Source organism: Harpia harpyja, chromosome 12 (genome assembly GCF_026419915.1).
Source record: "Harpia harpyja isolate bHarHar1 chromosome 12, bHarHar1 primary haplotype, whole genome shotgun sequence".
Classification (NCBI taxonomy): Eukaryota; Metazoa; Chordata; class Aves; order Accipitriformes; family Accipitridae; genus Harpia; species Harpia harpyja.
In genome coordinates this window covers 12,138,257-12,157,656 of record NC_068951.1, presented here as the reverse complement: position 1 = coordinate 12,157,656, position 19,400 = coordinate 12,138,257, and the positions used below count along the sequence as shown (strand labels likewise).

Genomic DNA, 19,400 nt, shown 5'->3' with positions numbered 1-19,400 from the left:
CACCTTTGCAAAGTCTGGGGAAAGAGCTACAAATGATGGGCGAGGTTATATTTCCTACGCAGTTATTGCCAGGCAAGACTGCAGGCTGGAACTCTCATTTTGGTAGGAAATGTATGAAGACTGTTCTAGCAGTAAATCAGTACAGGATGCAAATTATATATATTAAAAAACAAAAAAGATGGGTAGCCATTATCTCTTCAACATTAATGTGAGTTGTCCCCAAGCAATCTTGAATCAAATCACTCTCATTCTCTGAGATGCTCAGGGTCCTAAGCTCATTACCCATTTATATCCAGCAAATGTTTCACTTCTGATGATGAATTGAATATTGATGTCAATAAACTAAATCAGCAGCTCCCAGATATTATAGGTTTATGTCTAGGCAGCATAAAAAAATCTGAAGTTAAACAATTCTCTAGGTGGCTCAACTGTTCCAGGAGAATATGTACTGTGCAGAGGTTCTCTGAAGTGGTTTAGTGTCATGGGAGGGAAAATGTTTTGTGCCTGCTGTATGTAAAGGATGAGGGAAGGATAAAGATTGTTTCCTAATAAAAAGAACTAGTGAAAGAGGAGATGGAGGTTTCTTTGGAAAACAGTGGAAATGTATTCTCTCCTTATTCACCTCTTTAGTAGCAGGTTCTTAAGTTGTAAACAAAAGTTGTAGTATGCATCTTAAGTTTATCTGCTTTCATAGTGGTGATCATCTTTCATTGTTAGTTGTTTTTCTCTTTCTCTTTCTCTTTGTTTCTTTCTCTTTCTTTCTCCTTTTCCTTTTCCTTTTCCTTTTCCTTTTCCTTTTCCTTTTCCTTTTCCTTTTCCTTTTCCTTTTCCTTTTCCTTTTCCTTTTCCTTTTCCTTTTCCTTTTCCTTTTCCTTTTCCTTTTCCTTTTCCTTTTCCTTTTCCTTTTCCTTTTCCTTTTTTTTTTTTTCTTTTTCTTGTCTGTCAAGAACGAGTAATGAATTTTTACCATACTTTGAACATCCTGGGTTACACCACTTCCAGAAAGCCTCATAAAATGCCGGAGTCTGACTGCCCACCTTAGTAACAGTTCCATCACAGAGAACAGAGCTGGAGAGGCCCAAAAGCTCAGCCAGCACATGGTCCAAGCAAGGGCAGAAGTGGCTTCCAGCAACAGTGTGCAGTGGCTGAGCTGCACCTGCCTGGAGATAAACAAGGTGTGGGCCTCTGGGGCTGTTTGCATGGTATTTTTCAGCAGCTCAATAATCCATGACAGGAGAAGAACAAAAGAAGCACAAGAGGAGAATGTGCAGGTCTTGTAGAACTCTCTGGATTTACCTATATTGCCCCAATCTGTGTGTTTGGAGGTATACAGCCCTCTGCTTTCTCTTAGATGGAGGGTTTTGTGTGTGGAACGACTCAAAAGAAAGGTATCTCCTGATGGTTGCATTGAATACCCCACCCAATGTGCCTGCAGGCACACAGGGTCCCATGGGTTGTGCCAGGAGACCAAAATGCCCCTCTGGAACTGGCATGAGGTGCAGTGCTGGCTCCACATCCATCTCCTGCAGAATGACAGCAATATGCAGTGGAATCTTGCATAAAATGCTGAGACCTTTATAAAGATGCTTTCCATGCAATGAATAGAAATGAGACATTTGCTTATGCAGCCAACACCCATCCTAATGCCGCTATTTATAATGACTTGTTTGATTGTGGATGCTCAAAAAAAGACTCACGTTATAAACCGTTTGGTTGAGAGAGTGGAACCACAGAGCCAAGGATGCAGCAATACATCAGGAGGACCAGAGATCTGAGCAAAGTTTTCAAACAGGGATTGGCAGATGATGAACCTCAGTATGTGATCCCTCATGTAAGAATTAACATGAAATCAACTTGGGTTTATGCTGACTGCTGCAGTATGCCCTGATACACTTGGAGTAAAAATTTTCTTAGCATGCTGAGGAATAGGGACATGGGCTGGAAGATGTCCCTGAAGCCAGTTCCTACTGCTAGAGGTGACTTGGTCACAGAAAGCAAAGCTGCCCAGAATGGGTGAAGCCCTATTTTGAAATGCTGCTGTTACTGCTCACCTCTGAAACTTTCTTCTAATTGTCAGGTTAAATTTGCTTATATCCATTTGTTCTTAGACCAATATTGCTCTTCACCTGAAATAACTTTTCTCTGTCCCTGGGATGTCCCCTCCACCTTCCTGCCCTTCTCAGTGCATCACAGATGGAAATCAAAGCACCTCCATGAGCTGAGCTCTGCTCCTCTCACCTGGCAGCCTGGCCATTTGCATCCTCTCTGACCTCCTCCTTGCTTCTTTCATTCTGAGTTCATCCCTCACCACTCAGGACCAGCCTATACCTTTCTCAGGCACCAGAAACTTGATTGTTCTGCATTATTTAATGGTAGGGGCCACAGCACAGCATCTCCAACCCCATGCATCCTTCCATTGGTGTTGGGAGGAGCTGAAGGGGAGCCCTGCTTGTCTCCTGTATGAAATTCTGACCACGGCAGGGAAATTTATAGGGAAGAGTAGAAGTTGCTATTTTGCCAAATTCTTCTGACAGCTGGCTTTCAGCACCACCCTTCCCCTCTGGCTCCATGCGATGCCACAGGGCTCGTGCAATGACACACCACTCAGCATGTGCCACCTGCAGAAGGGATGCAGCCACATTTTCGGAGCAGCCTTGTGCGAAGGAGTTTGAGTGCTGCTGTCCATGCCAGCCTGCCCTCACAGTAAATATCCTCAGGTATTCCCAATCCAGCCACTGTTGCTTGCACTAGAAGCTTCTATTTAAAAGAGTATCTAGTAGCAGCAGATAGCCTTTATGTTGTGCATTTAAATGGTAATGGGGTGTTCCCGCAGGTTACTTGGCAAGTGTCAAATGTGTTTGGGAACATAACCACAGGAAATGTCATTTCCACAAATCATTTTTTCCTGCAGAAGGAAAAAAAAAAAATCTGCTAAATTATGTATGAAAAAGTCCCTCTAAGGAAAAACAAGATGAGACACTTAGTTTTGAGGCAGACCTTTCTGAGCTGAGATACTTTGTGAAGTTGACTAGCAGTGGTTTGCTTTGCCCATTCGGCATAACTGTGTCTATCTGAGCTGCCGTAGCACCGAGGCCACTATTAAACCCGTGTGTTTGTGCCCCATTTCCAGCTGCAGCCTTGGTCCTTGCATGTTTTTGGTGATTCTGACAGGACTTGGTGCCTGAGCCTTGGCAAAACGCTGCAGCCATTCAGGTAGATGCAACTCCAGGTTGCAGTAAAAAAGTTTTGATCTGGGGATGCTGAACTGTTTTGCTGAGATTGAGAATAACCAAGTGAAATATTTTGACACTTTCAATTGGAATATGGGGGGGGGGGGGGAGGGGCGGCGTTTCCATTAGATGAAAAAGGTAGTTATTTTGACACTTATTTGCAATTTGCAGCAAAAAAACAAGCGTAAGAATAGCAGATGGAGGGATGGAAATTTCCATTTTTTTAAACAGACATAGTAGTTATGAGACTCACTTAACAGTTGACTCAAGGACGTGCTATTTGCAGCTTTTAGATCATTCAGTTTGTACTTTGATGCCCAAACCTGCAATTAAGTGAATGAGATGACTTGCAAGATTTTGGGTGGTGATATTTCTTCTCTTATCATACTAATGAAAAGAACCATATAGGACTCTGATCGTAATTACTGTGCACTTGGGGTGTGGTAGTTACAGTGTAATTACAAAATTTTTGTGATGATATTTATACCCAGTGAGATAACCTGAAACCATCTGCAGCACCCGAGGGTAGCTAGTGGACACCGACGGCTCAGGCTGAATTTATTTCCCGGAGAATCATGATTCATTCTCATTCAGGAAGCAAAACAAAAATAATGATGGTTGCCTCTAGTTACCAGTCAGAGGGAAATCATCTGTAAATAAACCTGCTACTGAACATGGAGCAGGGATGAGCCAGGGAAGGGAGCGCAAGGTCAGGCTCCTGCTTGCCCAGGGCGGCCAGGAGCGCAGAGAGGTTTTGCAGGGAAGGGCTGGAGTGGGTGCGATGTGAGCAGGTGGGTGAGGACGTCTTTTCTGGATGCAGATGAAGAGAATTAATGACTTGCTAGGCTGGGTGTCAGGTCCGACTCTGACAGCAGGCTTGTTTGTGCCCTTCAGAAAGGTAATGAAAAAAAATCGTCGTTTCCCCGATTCTTCCTTTCTTTCTTTCTTCCCAGAGGAGGGGGCAGGGGGGTTGGTAATTGGACGGTTATGTGCTCCGTAAAAGGGAAGCTGGAAGGTGGAGCTGTTAAATGTGTGGAAAGAGGGAGAACGAATTAAAAGCAACCCCCACCCCCATACACAGCTTTTAAATGCTGAAATAACTCTGAGAAGGGAGTGCTGTGCTCTCGGCTCCCAGGGAACATAAATCCTCACCTGGGTAAAAACATCAGGCTAAACTTCCCTGAGGAATGTGCCTTCAAACCCAGCTCCCTATACCTGCCTTGGCCCAGCTGACTCTCAGGCGAGGGCCCTTCTGCTCCAAAATCTTGGCCGATTCGCACAGCACTCTTTCCTCCTTGCTGGACTTTTTGTCCTGGGAATTCTTTCCAGCCTTGTATCATTCGGGAACTTAATTAATGTTGTGACCGATCCCTCTTCGAGATCATTAACAAAGATGTTAGTTAGGGTGAGGCCAGATGCTGATCCCTTCTCTCCCCTTGTTCACTTCAACAATGTTCAGTGTTAAGCATCATGTATGGTCCATCTGAGAAAGTCTCTTTCTCTGCGGTAGCACTGCTTGCTAGTGCTGTTTGAATTAATTGGGGGACTGAGATGCTTTAGCGCTGCTAATAGTCACTGGCTGTCGGGTGAGCACTTTTATGTTGAAATCACCTTGTATAGAGGAGCATACAAGGTTGTTCCCAGGGGCTGGAGAAACTGAGCTATGGAGAAGAGCACTCAGGTCCTAGCCTGGGCTCCTTGAGAAGTGATGTTTCCTGAGGCTCAGGCCAGTGCTATCACCAGCAAAATGGGCTACTTTCTGTTCTCTAAATCTTTCTATGTTTTCTCTTTTTTTTACCTTTTATTGTCTAATATAGTTCTGTGTCAACTGCCTAGATTCTGGAGTAAAAGAAGATACTATATAGTGGAAAGGGGAATACATATTAGTATTGCTAACACCCCAGGGGAGGTGTAATCCAAGTATATGTGCTTGGTTGGATGTAGAGGCTCTGCTGCCATCCAGGCTTGGGCAAGGACAAAAGCAGCTGCTGGGACAGCATGGCTTTGATACCTGCACCCTGTTATCTTTACTATTCCTTTTAAAGACAAAACAGGGCTCTGCTTTTCTTGATCAGGGTAAAGCATCCCTATGCAGAGTAGCTTCCAGCAGAAATGGAAGAGGTCTCAAAGTTTCTCCCAAGCCCCAGCAATGTCTTTCTTGAGAGAGTTACTCCATGGACCACATCCGCTCCCAGTTCTGAGCCAGGAGCATCAGTTGCCATGGCGACTTCTTTGGGAAAGTCATATGGGGAAAGTGCTGATGTATTTTTAGCTTTGGGTAATGAAATTTAACAGCTGGAAATAAAGGTGAGGGCTAGCCAGGGTGCCACAGGTTCATGGACTGCTGTTTGGGACCAGCTCTTGGGCAGCGCTGGTGGGGATTGCTGGTGGGGCTGTGTTTGGGACAGATGCTCAGGCCTGTGGCTCACACTCTGGGTGCTGTGCAGGACAGCACTCATGAGTATGTTGGAGGAGAAAGAATCACTGTAAAGAAAAGCTGATAAGGAGGTGGCGTTACATGTAAAGATAAAGAGGAGGCACTGACGGAGGTCATAGCTGCTTCGTGTACAGTGTGTTCAGCCTATAAATAGCTCTTCAAATATACTTCTGCACAAGTGGTATTTATAGAGTGATGAGTCAAAAAAAGCTCCATTTGGGGTCAGGAGTTAATGGGTGAAGGATGTTTGAGGCTTGGTCAAAAGTTCAGGTTTCTGAGAGATATGGAACAGAGCTGGACCCCAAATGTGTGGGGTTTTCTCCTCTGATTGAGGCTCATAGGTTGCAGTGCTCTTAAACGCGCCTTCTGAAATCAGTGCATCTGGAGAGGATACTCACTAGATGTTGGCATTCAGATATCCTGCAGCAGAGCCCCTGTACAGATGTAATTTATTCATGTAATTTGGATCAGTCTAACTCACATGTAAACTTTTCTGAAGGTAGACTCATATTTTATTTTCTAAAATACTTTCTCAGCTCCCTGCAATATTTTTAGTTCTTTCGTCTTCAGCTGTCAAAAGTTAAAAAAAATTAATTGATTTCGATGTAATATTTACTGCACTTTAGCTTTCAGCACAGCATATGAAAATAGATTTCACTACAGCTGGCAGTGTCTAATGGGATTCGTTCCTACTCCAAAGGCTCTTTGCATTATGTACCAATACTTCCAGCTGAGCTTGCTTTGAACAGCTTCACCATCTTTTCGTATCACCGAGCTTACACCAGCTTGGGCTGGCAGGGAGACAAGGTGAAGCATTTAAGTTTAGAGAAGCCACAGCTGATGCGTACCTGAACCCAAAATGTAGATATTATAGATCTGGCCCAATATTCATTGGAATTAATAGGATCTTCCCTTTTTGCGTCAGTGGGCTCTTTGGCTGGATTAAAAATTGATCATATTTCATTATGATAACCACAATTGCAGTGAAGATTAAGCAGTGGGTCACGGAGGTGCCCTGGCCCTGGCACATCACCAGGGTATTACACACGGTGGAAAGCAGCACATGGGAATTGGAGCAGACTTTGCTAACACACCGGTGTTGTCAAGGGAGGTGGTGAACTTTGATGTGAGGTGATTTAGAAGCAGCCTTTGAATTGTAAAGCTTTAAATAACCTGTTAGCAAAGACATCACTGAAACCATTTCCTGGTGGGTTATGATGCTCCCAGCTTTTTCTTGGGAGGACCGAGGGCCACCCGTTACCTTTCATGTGGCCCCGCTGCAGGGGCTGGTGCCTCCCTTACACCTGGTGAGCAGAGGGCAGAGGGAGGTGACATGCTGGCAGTCCATGGCAGGACCGAGAATATTTTCTTGTCTGAGGCTTAATGCCTGAACCACCCAGAGCTGGCCAAACTTTTTCCATCCAATCTGTTTCCTGATAGAGAATGGAGTATTTTTTAATTGGTTTTCTTTTCCCCCCAAAAAACCTGCTGAGTTTTCTCTCCCACTTCTCCAATGAAATGCTTTCATGTGAAGATTAAACTCCTGTGAGCAAAGTTGCAGCAGGCCCCAGCGTGCTCGTTTTTCATATATCCTCATTCATCCCTCTCCACAGCATGGTGCAAAGACTGTATAACCAGAACTAAGAAATCGCCACCTCTTTCTCTCCCTGTCTCCAACTAAACGCTTTCAAGTAAACAGGCTCCCAGCTGGCTGAAATGTTAAAATTTCTGTTTGGCATGCGCAACAGTCAGATCTGAGGAGCTTGGTGGTGGGGCTTCAAGTTGCGAGGTCTGTGAGGAGTGGGAAATGTGCAGAGCTGTCAAGGTACCAGGTGCGCGGGGCTCCTTCGGTGTGCTGCACGAGTGGAGAGTGGCTGTTAAAGGCTGGAGGGGGATGTGCCAGAATTAAAAAGCAAAACAAAGTCAGATGTCAGAAGCTGAGCCAGGCTGAGGAAGAATGATGGAAGTGATTCCTTTAATGCCATCAGCATTTTTATTGATCTGAGGCTGTTTATTGCTGTAAAACAGTCATACATTAGAGAAAAGCTGTGAAGAGGAGTGAGAGATGGAAATTGCCCAGGTATGGTTTAAAAGATGTACATCCGCATTTATCAGACAAGGGAGAACCTGTGCATCCAGGCTTTGGCTGCAGAGCTCCGTACCCTGCAGAGGAGGCAGTTTTGTTGGAAAAAATTAGAGCTTGGTCTGCCCGTGTGACGTATAGTAAATCTGCTTTGCAGACTTGCTGAGGGACTTGGAGAAGGGCTGCTGGAGAAGGCCCTGGGGCTGGGGTTTGCTGTGCAGCCGTATGCAGGGAAACTTTACTGTAGATCAGGATGGTTCACCCACAGCAATCTGGGGCAGATGCTGCAGAAAGAAATGGAGTTCAATGTGTAATGAATAAATAATTTTGCAATGATATTTAGCGCAGAAAATAGGCAGCGTGAGTGTGGATGCTGTTGTATTTATCTGCCTGCATACAGAGGCATGCATGCATGACTGCATACACATAAGTATGTATGTGTGTATGAACATATCGTGATTACACTGACTTGAAATGATCAAATATGCATCGTTAACATTAGAAAAGGTAATATATGCTGCTTCTGTGTCCCATGAGTGCAGATGCATTGACCAGGGAGTCCTCCACCATAACAACTCCCCTCTTCTTCCTTCTCTTTTACAGAAATCCGTGAAGCTTTCCGGGTGCTGGACAGGGATGGGAATGGCTTTATATCCAAGCAGGAGCTGGGCATGGCAATGCGCTCCTTGGGATACATGCCCAGTGAGGTGGAGCTGGCGATTATCATGCAACGCCTTGACATGGATGGTAAGTCCTCGCTGTTGGTTCTTCTCTGTTACTGGTGGAGGGGGCCTTTCCCAGTGCATTGCAGCCCATGGTTCTGGCTCAAATAATTTACGGTCACCAAGGAAGGTCTGGAGAGGAAGCTGTGAAACTTTGCCTTTCACCACAGCAAGGAACAGTCAGACGACTGTGAGCTATCAACCTCCCGTAGATAAACCTGCCTCTCGGGCAACCCACACAAGGGAGATGGAGCATCTTTTATTTCACCAGCTGATACAGCTGGGTGAAGACAGGCCAGCTCTTGCAACCTTTCTCTGCAAAGTTGTAAGTGGTCTTTTGCAAGGCTGTTGTAACCTTTCTCTTTGCATTCCTGGGCAGCATCTGGCCCAGTGACGCTTACTGGGACATGACCTGAACGCCCAACCAAGCAGAGCTGCCTGGTCCTGTGGCCTCACCGCTCCTTGCAAGTAAAAGATGCTGTGGATGGGAGCTGTGCTGTGTTGTAATGAAGCGTTGATGGTTTTTGAAGGAGAAGTTTAGAAGGGTGGAATAATTCTGAGCAAAGTCCTGCTGTGAGAGCTCGTCGAACGATTACAAAGAGGTAATAAAAGAAACAGAACCCACCATTAACAGGAAGAGAGAAATGCAGGATCAGGATGCTGGAGCCAGGGGGGACTTCTTAACTGCTGCAAAGCTACAATCAGAGCTGATCACAATGAGCGGACTGTCTTTAAAATGTCCTTGGTCAGAGCAGGAAGGGAGACTTTTCCTGATGCCTGAAATGTGCAGGGAAGCTGGGGTGTGGATCCGACCTTCTTCCACCCTTCTGCAGGAGGCTGCAGCAGGGTGGAAACAGCATGCAAAGTTAGATGAAATCATGCCAAACCAGAGTTCTGGATACAGCCCTGGTCTGAAGGGGGATGCTTGGCAAGTCGATGTGATGCCAGCACCCCTGGGGAGACTGCTGAGAGCAGAGACCATGGGAGATGGTGGCAGCAGGAGTGAAGCTCTCCTGCCTCCCTGGGGATATCAGAGTTGAATACCCCCATGAGATGCATGGTACAACTATATTCATCAGGCCAGGGGAAGTGGGGAAGAGGCTGTCAGCCTGCTCAAGTGTGTTCAGCATCTCCCCTAGACAGGGAGACAAAGTAATGCAAAACCTGGTGGATAGAGAAGATCGTTGTTGAAATGATGTCATTCCTAAAAGAAAAGAAGAAAAATAAATCCATCACATTTAAAAGCATTTTCTCCAAAAATTATTGTTTGCACCTTGTTACGTTCTGCTGGCCTTTCCTAGCAGACAAGGTGATTTCTCTTTAGGTTTTTGCAAAGGCCAGACTCAGCATGGTGCCAATTCATGGGGTCTTTTACCGAAACTCTGCTCTTTTTTGGAAAGAGTGCTGTGGACTTGGCTTCCAGTTTTGATTCATCTCCAGTTATTCCCTGACTCTCGGTCTCACAGGCTTGAGACTTTGGCACTCTTTCGCATACACTCCTAGTGTGCAGGGACCTGTAATCAGAGAGGTGGAGTTAAAATGTAGAGTAATGGGCTGCAGATGGAAGGTGCTAAATTCCTGTTTGAGACTTTTCAGAAAGCTTAATGTGTTTTCTGCAGAGATGGGAGGTGATCCTCCATCTCTTCCAGCTCAACAGTTCCCACAGCTCGAAAGATACAGTCTGGTTGTGCTGGGTGTTTTTATTGTTCTTATGTCTCAGTTGCCTGTTGGTGCAGTATTTTGAGCAGAGGGTTTGGGGGCTGGACAAAAGTCTGTGCTATGTGAAGGTCAAATGGGCCATACCTTAAAAAAAGACAGGGTAATGGGAAATTCCTTAGGCATTGAGCAAATAGGGGAATATTATGTGAAAGATTTACCTTGCCTGCAAATCGAATTAATGCTATTTGGCTTGAATTAATATTGAATGGCTTATGGCTACTTTTTCTCCATAGGATTGTCTTAATTCTTTTCTGGGATTTAACTTGAAATATGTAGTGAGGACCAGTAATAGCTTCCTCCTTCCTCTCCCACTGTGCGTGAGCATCACTCGGTAGCAGGGCTTGAACCCAGTGAGCTCCCGTGGATGTCAGTCATGCCCTGCGCTCCCAGGGACAGCCTTACCCTCCTTCCCATATACTCCTGTTGAGGGTTGCTGAATTTTTCCAAGGCTTTGGCCTAGAATCAGGTGAGTGGGAAGCTCAGCTGGATGAATGGTCACATTCAAGAATGAGTCCCCTGTGGTCAGGAAAGCCAGGGGGAAGCAGTAATCCTCCTGCGCATCTCCCGGCACCTGACATGAATTATGATGTGACGGCAGGTAGCGTAGCCAGACGTCCATTTCTCCATGCAAGGCTGCTGCCAGTGTCTGCTAATAATGAGGTAATACAATTGGCAGTGGTTTATATTTAATCTGAACCAGCCTGAGCAGACCTAGTGCAAACATATGGTTTTCATCAGAAATTACCTTGGGAGTGCATTCGCATTGCAGGATGGCAGAGTGGCTGTATCTGCCATGGCTTATTTAACTGATGGGCTTCAAATAATGAGCAACTGGAGCTGGTCTGAATTTGTTCTTCATTGCAAACCCTGTTGTCTCTAGGGATATGGAGGGAGGCTCAGCCCTTTCTAGGTCAGGCTGAGGAGACATTTGCACTGTGGGAGCAGGATTGCTAGGTTGGACAAAACATGTTTTAAGAGGAGCATATTCAAAGTATGCTGGAGTGGTTTTGTGGCTAAGCATAAACTGATATGACAAGAGCATTTCACACCTGTATGTCACCTTCTGCCACAAAGGATCTCACCGAGCTCAGTGAATAACGCAGGGATCAACTCCAGAGACACCCAAGGACAGTTGCTTCTGGGGCTGTAGCGTGCAGCTGTTCAGTAACACACATTGCCTCCAAATCAGAGCAAAAATGAAGGTACATTTCATAATTCATTGCATTTGAAGGCAAAATGTAGTTAGTTAGAAAATGCTGCTTGAACTTAAGTGAAAATGGCAATTGCACAGATTGGATTTTGCCCAAGAACTCTTCACAAGTGTCGTATGGCTTTTAATGCCTCCATGGCTCTTGAGTGCTACCATCAGTCTTCCTTCACAGGTGACATGCCAGCAGCCCTGGCATTGACAGAGTGGAAATGAGTGCAGTGAGTGGGTTTGCCTACAGAGAATGTCATGGGGTGATGCTGAGGATGCTCAAGAGCTTCCAATGTCCTCCAGGGCTCAGAGCAGCAGGAGGGGACTCCTGCCTGTCGGGATCGTAAGGATGCAGATTGTCCCATGCCATGAAGCCCATGGCACACAGAGAGGCTTGGGTTACTTATCTGCTGGGCTTTGGTGCCATGGCACAGCAATGCTGCTGCAGGGCTGGGGAAGAGAGAGAGAAGTTTAGCCAAGAAACGGTAAAATGGGACCTCAGGATGGCTTGGGGCTGGCAAACGGAGCAAGATATTTTTTCCTGCATACAGGCAAATGCAAACTCACAGCAAATCCTATGTTGAGAAGCATCAAAAACTACCTTCCCACCCCAGAAATGGCTGTCATTTCCAAGAGGCTGACCGCATGGTTGCCCATTGACTTGGCTTTTTTTACCCCAACAGCTGAGGCAAGTTTGGGCCACGGGGGTGGGAGATGTTTTGTTCCCATGCTGGGGCAGGGGGTGAGTAGTGGGAACTGGTGGTGGCAGGTGGGAAGCCCTTAGCCTTGGCCATGCCTTGTCCTGAGGATGCGCCACAGCTCTGCAAAGAACCATGCTCCCAGCTACATCCGACCCCTTAGCACAGCTTTGCTGAATGTGCTTATTTCTAGTGAATATCTAAGTTTTGCCAGTCCTTGCTGAAAGAAGGCAAGCATCAGAGGCTGGAGTATCTACTGCATTTCCTACAGATGCCTTCTCCATGTTTTCTTCCAAGTGTCTCTGCTGTTCTGCAAGGTGTGCTTCACCCAGGTGAAGAGGAATGCAGCTGCTACAGAGGGAAATATTATAGTTGGCATAAAAAACTGAATCAGGGAGAAAAATGAGAATCTACCTGGAATATTTCAAGGTCTCAAGAGAAATCATATAAAACATCAGAAACACCCTTTTATGAACTACGGAAGATGCTATGGCATTTCTGTGATGGGGGAGATGAAAGTACCAAAATAGAACAGAGGGAAAAGGGATTTTCTGTGCAAAAATGCCTCTTTTTGTGATGGGAGGTGAGGAATGGTGGTTCCGTCACAGCCAGAGCACAAGATTCACATTAGGCCAAAGCTTTGCTTACATCTTGATAGAAGTGGTGCGTGACTGTATGCCAGCAGAAGGTTGTTCAATATAGCTGGGCATCTATCCAGTGTTCTGTGCCTTATAGGGACATATTGTTTGCTTTTGGTCTGGAAATAGAGGTCAAATGTTACCTTAGTTTATACCCTTGACTTGCTTTATCCTTAGACATAATTAGGTATTGCATGAACGTAAACATTGCAGACTATGAGAGGTGCATACGTTTCTGTCTGCAATCTGGAGAATGACCTGAAATGTTCTGCCAGTATGTGGAAAGTAAAATATTTTATATATTTATGTGCTGGAAAAGAAATTATTTGTAAATTCTTCCAATTGGCAGTAATGCTAATAAAAATGCAGAGAAATGGCACATTAAATGTGTTGCCTTATCTGGGATGCCTACTCTTTAAGCAGACTTTTGCAATGAAATAGATGAATGTGTGACTTAAGTGTCAAACTGTTTCATTGCAACATAAGACACTTTTATCTGAGGAATAAAATAAGCACTCAGTGTACTAATTAGAGGAGCAGCTGGTTTTCAGTACTCTGGAAAAATAACTTCAGGCTAACATGAGAGGGGGAAAAAAAACCCAAGTGTGTCAAATTGTTTATTATAGTACAAATAGGAAATACTTTGATCAAGCAAAAGATGAGCTGATTTCATCAGCGTACAAGCAAGCTACCTGTTACCTTTTATCACATTATGTAATGTGTCAGCAGTAGTAGCTATGACATCCTTATAAGCAATAAAAAACAGGGGAAAGAAATCCCAATTTAAAATTCTGCATATTCCCAAGCTGCTTTGCAATGGCTCTTTGTGGAGCAGGGAATTGAAGAGGGGGAAAAAAACCAGTAAGCTATTCACTGTGACCCTGGCAAAAAAAATTTTGAAGATATGCAGCTCTCCCAGGTGGCACTTCTGAGGTTCATCCAGCTTTGGGCAGCCCCATGGTTGCAATGGGTTTCTGCAGATTTGTCGTCTTCTTATGCCTTGCATGCAGAAGTTGTGGTGCTCAGGTGCTGCTCCATACAGTGAGGCATAAACACATTTGCTGTGATCCCCTTTGGAAAGGGAATAAATGACAGTGACATAACTGCATGGCATCGAGGGATGGTGTCAGTACACCGCCTCCCTAAAAGTCAGTTCTCCAAGCTGTCGTACTGCTGTTGGATCAGGGTTTGTACATAGACGTTGCTTTGGTTTGCTTACACTTGCTTCCCTGCACGAGGGAAGGGACAGCAAATTTGGGCGCTCCACTGGCTGGAGCATGTATGCTGTGTCACAGGGATGGGAATGACCAAAGGACATGGACTGGGACATCTGGAGAGAGAATAAATCTCTCTTCTAAAAATTAAGTGTTGAGCTTTCGCCTGTGGCCTGCAGAAGGTGAGTTCCTTGCTCTTAGACCATGGCCAAATGTTTGCTTCTGTCCAGATCAGCTTGCGCTGCCCTTTGTGGGACACTGGTGACATTCATGAGCTGAAAAGATTTTATCTTTCTTTTGTCTCTCCCTCCCTTCTTCTTTTCTTTGTTTGGGTTGGGTGTCGTGTGTGTCAGTGTCCGTGTTTCACACCCCTCCCCCCCCCCCCCCCCCCCCCCCCCCCGCTTTACTGCCATGGATAATTCCTTGTGTTTCAACATTTCAACATGAAACTCTGTAACATAGCCCAGGCTGCTGGAGGTAGACCAGAAACAGTTTCTGTGTTTAAAATGCAGAGTTAATAGGAAAAGCATGGACAGGTTGTTGCAGACTTCAGGTTTGTCCTCTGTACTCAAAGGCCTCTGATTTTTATATGTGAGAAATGATCTAGCAACGTTTCAGCGTGGTTGTCTTTTAAAGTGTGTTGCTGAGCTGAGAAACTTGGTCAGTGAGATAGATATGATGAGACCTGTCTTTATTTATAGAGGCCACTTTCTTCGTGTCTGCTCTGATTTGTAAAATGGAGATTATCATATTATGTGTTCTCGCTGCAAAGAATGAAGAGTAATTATTGCTGCTGGTGAAGCTAGTCAGATTTGCAGCTCAGTACTGGGAAGAGGTTCATAAGTAATACCAAATTCTGTCTTCGATGCAGTGCCTGGATGGTTGAGTGCAGCCGTGTTGAATAGACAGGACAAGAGGAAACACTGAATTGCAATTCCCCCCCTGAAACCTGTCCACCCTCTGCTTCAATAGGGCAGAGTCCTCTGCGAAACACAATGTGCAATCTGTGATCTGTCTCATGCAGGCATGCCTTGTAATTTGTTTGCACCCTTGTTTAATTTTATTTATTCCTTAAAATGCAGTATTCCTGGTATTATGATTTTGGTTTCACAGAAGGTGTATGCCACAGGGAACATGCATATTCCTCTATTTTAATAAGCCTGTGACTTGCTGGTCGTCTCAAAGTTGTGCCAAACTGTCTGATAGCTGCCACGATGCATGCAGAGCTCTCCTGATATTCCCGGAGCCTGGGAAGCAAAAATAATTAAAATCCCAGGTAGTTGGGATGTGATTTTGCTCCTCTAGATCCATTTGACAAAGGGATCAACTGGTTACAACTTGCAAGTTACAAGGATTCTGCAAAGATCTGCAAAATGAGCCGTGTTGGTTTTACGTGCCAGGTGCCTTTGCACGGGGGACGTGGTCTCGGGGGACGGCGGGGGTTTGCAGCGGCCGTGCTGGAGGCAAGCCACACTCAGCAGGCTCTGCAGTGCCTTTCCCTGCAGGATGGCTGGTCACCGGGACGGTAATTGGGGCATCCTGTGGCTTCCCAGGGCTGGCGTGAAGCTGGCACGCTGCTTGGCAGGTGTCTGATGGATTTTTTTTTTTTTTTTTTACTGCAGTAAACTCACTGTTTTTGTTGGACTTTTCTTCTAGCCAAGCACTAACAGCATCCTGCTTGTTTTAGTGCTTGTGGTAGAATGTGGGACACATCACACCTGGTGCCGCAAAGGCAGAGCCCCCAGTCCTCTTCAATCACTGTCTTGCAAGTCAGCTCCTGGACAGACTCCCCTCGGGCAAACATGGGGAGTTAATAGATCTTTTCTTTAACGGGAAAGCAAACAAGTCCTCTGCAGCCGTTTCCTCTTCCTTGCAAGATGAGCCAACAGGCTGTCAAAATGAGTAACTCTCAAGGTCCTTTTCTCGGTGTCGGATGGATGTGCCCCCGGCTCCAACTTTCTGAGCTCTGTTTGAGCTTTTCAGACCCCATGGAAATTTTCTCCTCCAGGAACATGTGTCTGTACAATTTGCTAATCTTTTATGTGTAGTTGTCATTGAACCAGAGCAGCCAGCTCCACACAGCCGCTCCTAAAACCACAGAACATGGAGGTGCTCTTAAGAGACAGAGAGGGTCCCCGTGGAGATGTTTCACCCTTTCCCTCAGCTCCAGTGAAGTTTTTCCTCCAAAAAGCCACTAAAGCTGTGGGAAGCATGGCAGAACTGGTGAACAGTAAAAAAGTGGCTGATGGATATGCCCCCACTGCTCCCAAGGAGCAAGAGAAATGAGAAATTGTATTTTTTACATGTATGCCTCATTAGGGAGTATCAGAGACCCTCTGCAGATGGCTCTGGGGCAGAAACTACCAAGGGAATGCAAACAGGACTCTTTGGAAATAGGAGATGCTCGTTGTCGTCTTTCTCCATCCTGGGGACTGGTTGCATGTCCATGCCTGTGGATCACCGTGTAGGCAGGCAGCGGAGGTCTAGCACCCAGCTCTGCTGGCAGCCTCCCTTCTGGTAACGTTTGGGAAGGTGATTCTCTGTGCTTCCGTTTTCCCACTGCAAAACAGCTGTGTCAGCATTGTAGTGGAGCTTTCTCTCTTCATTTCAGCCAATTTCATGGATGTCTATAATTAAAACTGTTTTCAAAGTCAAAAGTTTTGTGAAAGACTTTCCCTAGTTCTTGTTGAAGTTATGGATTGAGGCTGTAATTAGGCAGAAAGTCTGTGGGTCGTGCTGGGGAAAGGGTCAGGCTGGTGATCAGGCTGCTCTCCTCTGACCTTAAAATCTCTGAAACCAAAATACTCGTCTGGGAAATATCCTGCGGCTGGAGCTTTTCTGTGCATATCCTCCGCATCATTTCAAGGCACAGCAGCACGAGCCTTCACCAGACTGTATTATTACTGCACAGGTTACTTTATGCGTGCAAACAATGACACAGACTGGGACAGAGAGTCACTGCAGCTAGCTATTAAGAGAATAAAAATAAACAGGAGTGTTGTGTGCGCCTGGGACCCAAGCTGCAAAAGACTAGCTCATTAACTTTAAATATATCACCTAGCTGCACTCTGGAGGTCAAACTCGAGGAAAAAAAAGTGTGAATACTTATCAGTCTACACACAGCAGATCCTCATCTCAGTTTAAATGTGTGCCTCATTTTAATGCCATGACAAGAAAGTTTTAAGGAGGGAGAACTGGATTATCATGAGACTGGCCTGGGAAAAGACTTATTTAGGAAGCAGTCAGGCCAGATTATCCAGGCTCCCAGTTTAAGGCACAAGGCTCTGAAAACCAGGTGTAAGTCTCTGTTCTGCCCTTGGGTATAGGTGATGCAATCCATGCATTGTTTCCCCCTCTCTTTTTCTTTCCCTCTCCCCGCTCTGTCTTTCTCCAGCCCAATGAATATTTAATTACATCCTCCAAGGGAGCCACGCCAACAGGAGACTTCTGGACAGACAGCGGTCAACTGAAGGCTGAGGGTCGGGGCTCTCCCATGGGATTGAGGGCGAGATGGGTTCACAGTGCTGCTCCTCTGAGCATTTAATTATTTCTTCAAAAGAGAAGAGCTCTGGCAGGAGACTTTGCAAGAGCCCACGTGCAGGCTGCTGCTACCTGGAATGTGGGGATTTGCCATCCCAGCTCAGCCCAATCCCTCTCTCCTCTTCCAGGTCCTGCATGGTTTGGGGGTGGTCTGCTGCACTCTCCGTGCCCGGCACATCCAACCTGGGTAAACCATTGCTGATGGTAGATCCTGTGGGATCAGGACAAATGTACCAAGATAAAGGCAGGACTGAGACAGTGTCTTGCAGGGAACAAACATTTGTGGGTATCTGGAAGCACTTAGCACCCAGCTGATGCTAATGGACTTGTAATGATAAGCAGATCTGATTTGTCTCTGATGATGTGGCCAGCGATGTTCTGAGTCATAGTTTTAGTCATGCGAGGTTCAGCCACATGATTGCTAACCCCCTTCTGACTCTTTGGCATTAATGCTAGGATTAAGAGGAAGCATTATGGGCTAGAAAAATATTAGGGTATAACTAAGTAAATAAATAAATAAATAAATGAGGTTTGGTGGTTTAAAATGAGGAGTTAAGCTCAGTTCTGGTGTTTTGCTAAGGTCACCCACACAAGCAGTGACCGTCACTTGGCTGATGGGTAGGAACTCAGGGATGGGGCAGCATCTGGATTGCATCCTGCCCAGAACCCCTCTGGTCCTCACCCACCTTGCCACTTGATGGTCTTCCCCTGCCCCAGCTGAACTGCATCACTGTGCCTCGAGGTTTCTGTGCCTTCCCAGTTTGTAAATAAGTTATTGCAATGTGTGAGACCCTTCCTCAATCAGGGACTTCAGCGTGGCTCAGGTTTATAAACTTCGTCTGCATTTGTAACTGGTGAGAGCAGGGAGAGGAGAATGGTTGCGACCATCACTGGACGGGGAGCCCAGCCTGCTCTATCCTGGCTTTTCACCTGCTTGTGCCCCATCCATCCTTACGAGGTTGTTTTCCTTCAGTGTGATGAGTTCTTGCTGACTTAGTTAATGTGAGCTTGGAGGCAGAAGGTTGGGGGAGGATGTGAACACCGCACACATTATAAATTGGCCCAGGGGGACAGCAAGGGATTGGGGCTGTGTGATTGCCACTGATGTTAGTGTTGGTCGGGGCTTGCTGGATGGCTTTTGGAAAGGAGCAAGGGAAGGTGAAAGCAGCATAGACAGCACACATGCCCCAGCCTGGCTTTTTCCTCCCCTTCTTCCCATCCCTTAAACCCAACTAAAAGTTTGTTTCTGAATAAGCCACACATCGCTCACTCTGAATATCAACTACTTTTGAGTGAGGAACACATCTGTAGGCACAGCAAAGCCAAATGTGGGGATGTGTGTGGTATTTGGTTTGCCTCCAATGCAGATTCTCAAAGAGATGCTCGATGTGTGCATCGCACATCAGCTTGTAGCCTGCCGTGTATGTGACTATGGCTTGGAGGAGGAGGAGGAAGGCATCTTTTGACTGTACCCAGCACAGATTTCAAGCTGAGTGCTCCCGGGATCTGATGAGTGGCCTGAGCACTTGTATATCCTACAGGCGATGTGGGTATTGGGCATTACCTGGTTATGCCATGGTTTTGGAGAGCAACCCCGTGCATTTCCACCTTGCAGTCATGCAGAGTTGCCCGGGGTGCATCTTGGAGCCTATGTGTTGTTTTTTGTAATATTTCTCTCCTGGCTGTCAAATACTGTAAAAGGAATTTTCAGCCAAAATTGCGAGTTCTCTTTCTTGATATTATGATGCTGCAGTCTTCTGAGATCCTGATGGCAGGAAGGTTTGTTTTCTGCAGCTTAAAACAAATGTTAAAGGGATATTTCTACCAGGCAAAATGTTTTGGGGTCTAGTTTCCTTGCTAGTTAATAGTTTTAATTGAAAAAGCAGTCAATAAGGGGATAATGCATTTTGTAATGGCATCT

At 45.8% G+C, this 19,400-nt stretch overlaps 1 protein-coding gene across 4 annotated transcripts in view; it reads left to right on the top strand.

Moving 5' to 3' along the window:
- CALN1 (calneuron 1) overlaps nt 1-19,400 on the top strand; it is a 129,860-nt gene that overhangs the window by 44,904 nt on the left and 65,556 nt on the right. For all 4 annotated transcript variants that reach the window (XR_008237598.1, XM_052804325.1, XM_052804326.1 and 1 more), the window contains exon 3: nt 8,354-8,497. Coding sequence is in view for 3 of the 4 variants with exons in the window: in XM_052804325.1 (XP_052660285.1) it covers nt 8,354-8,497 (144 nt within the window). In the remaining variant the exon portion in view is untranslated. The remainder of the gene's footprint in view (nt 1-8,353; nt 8,498-19,400) is intronic.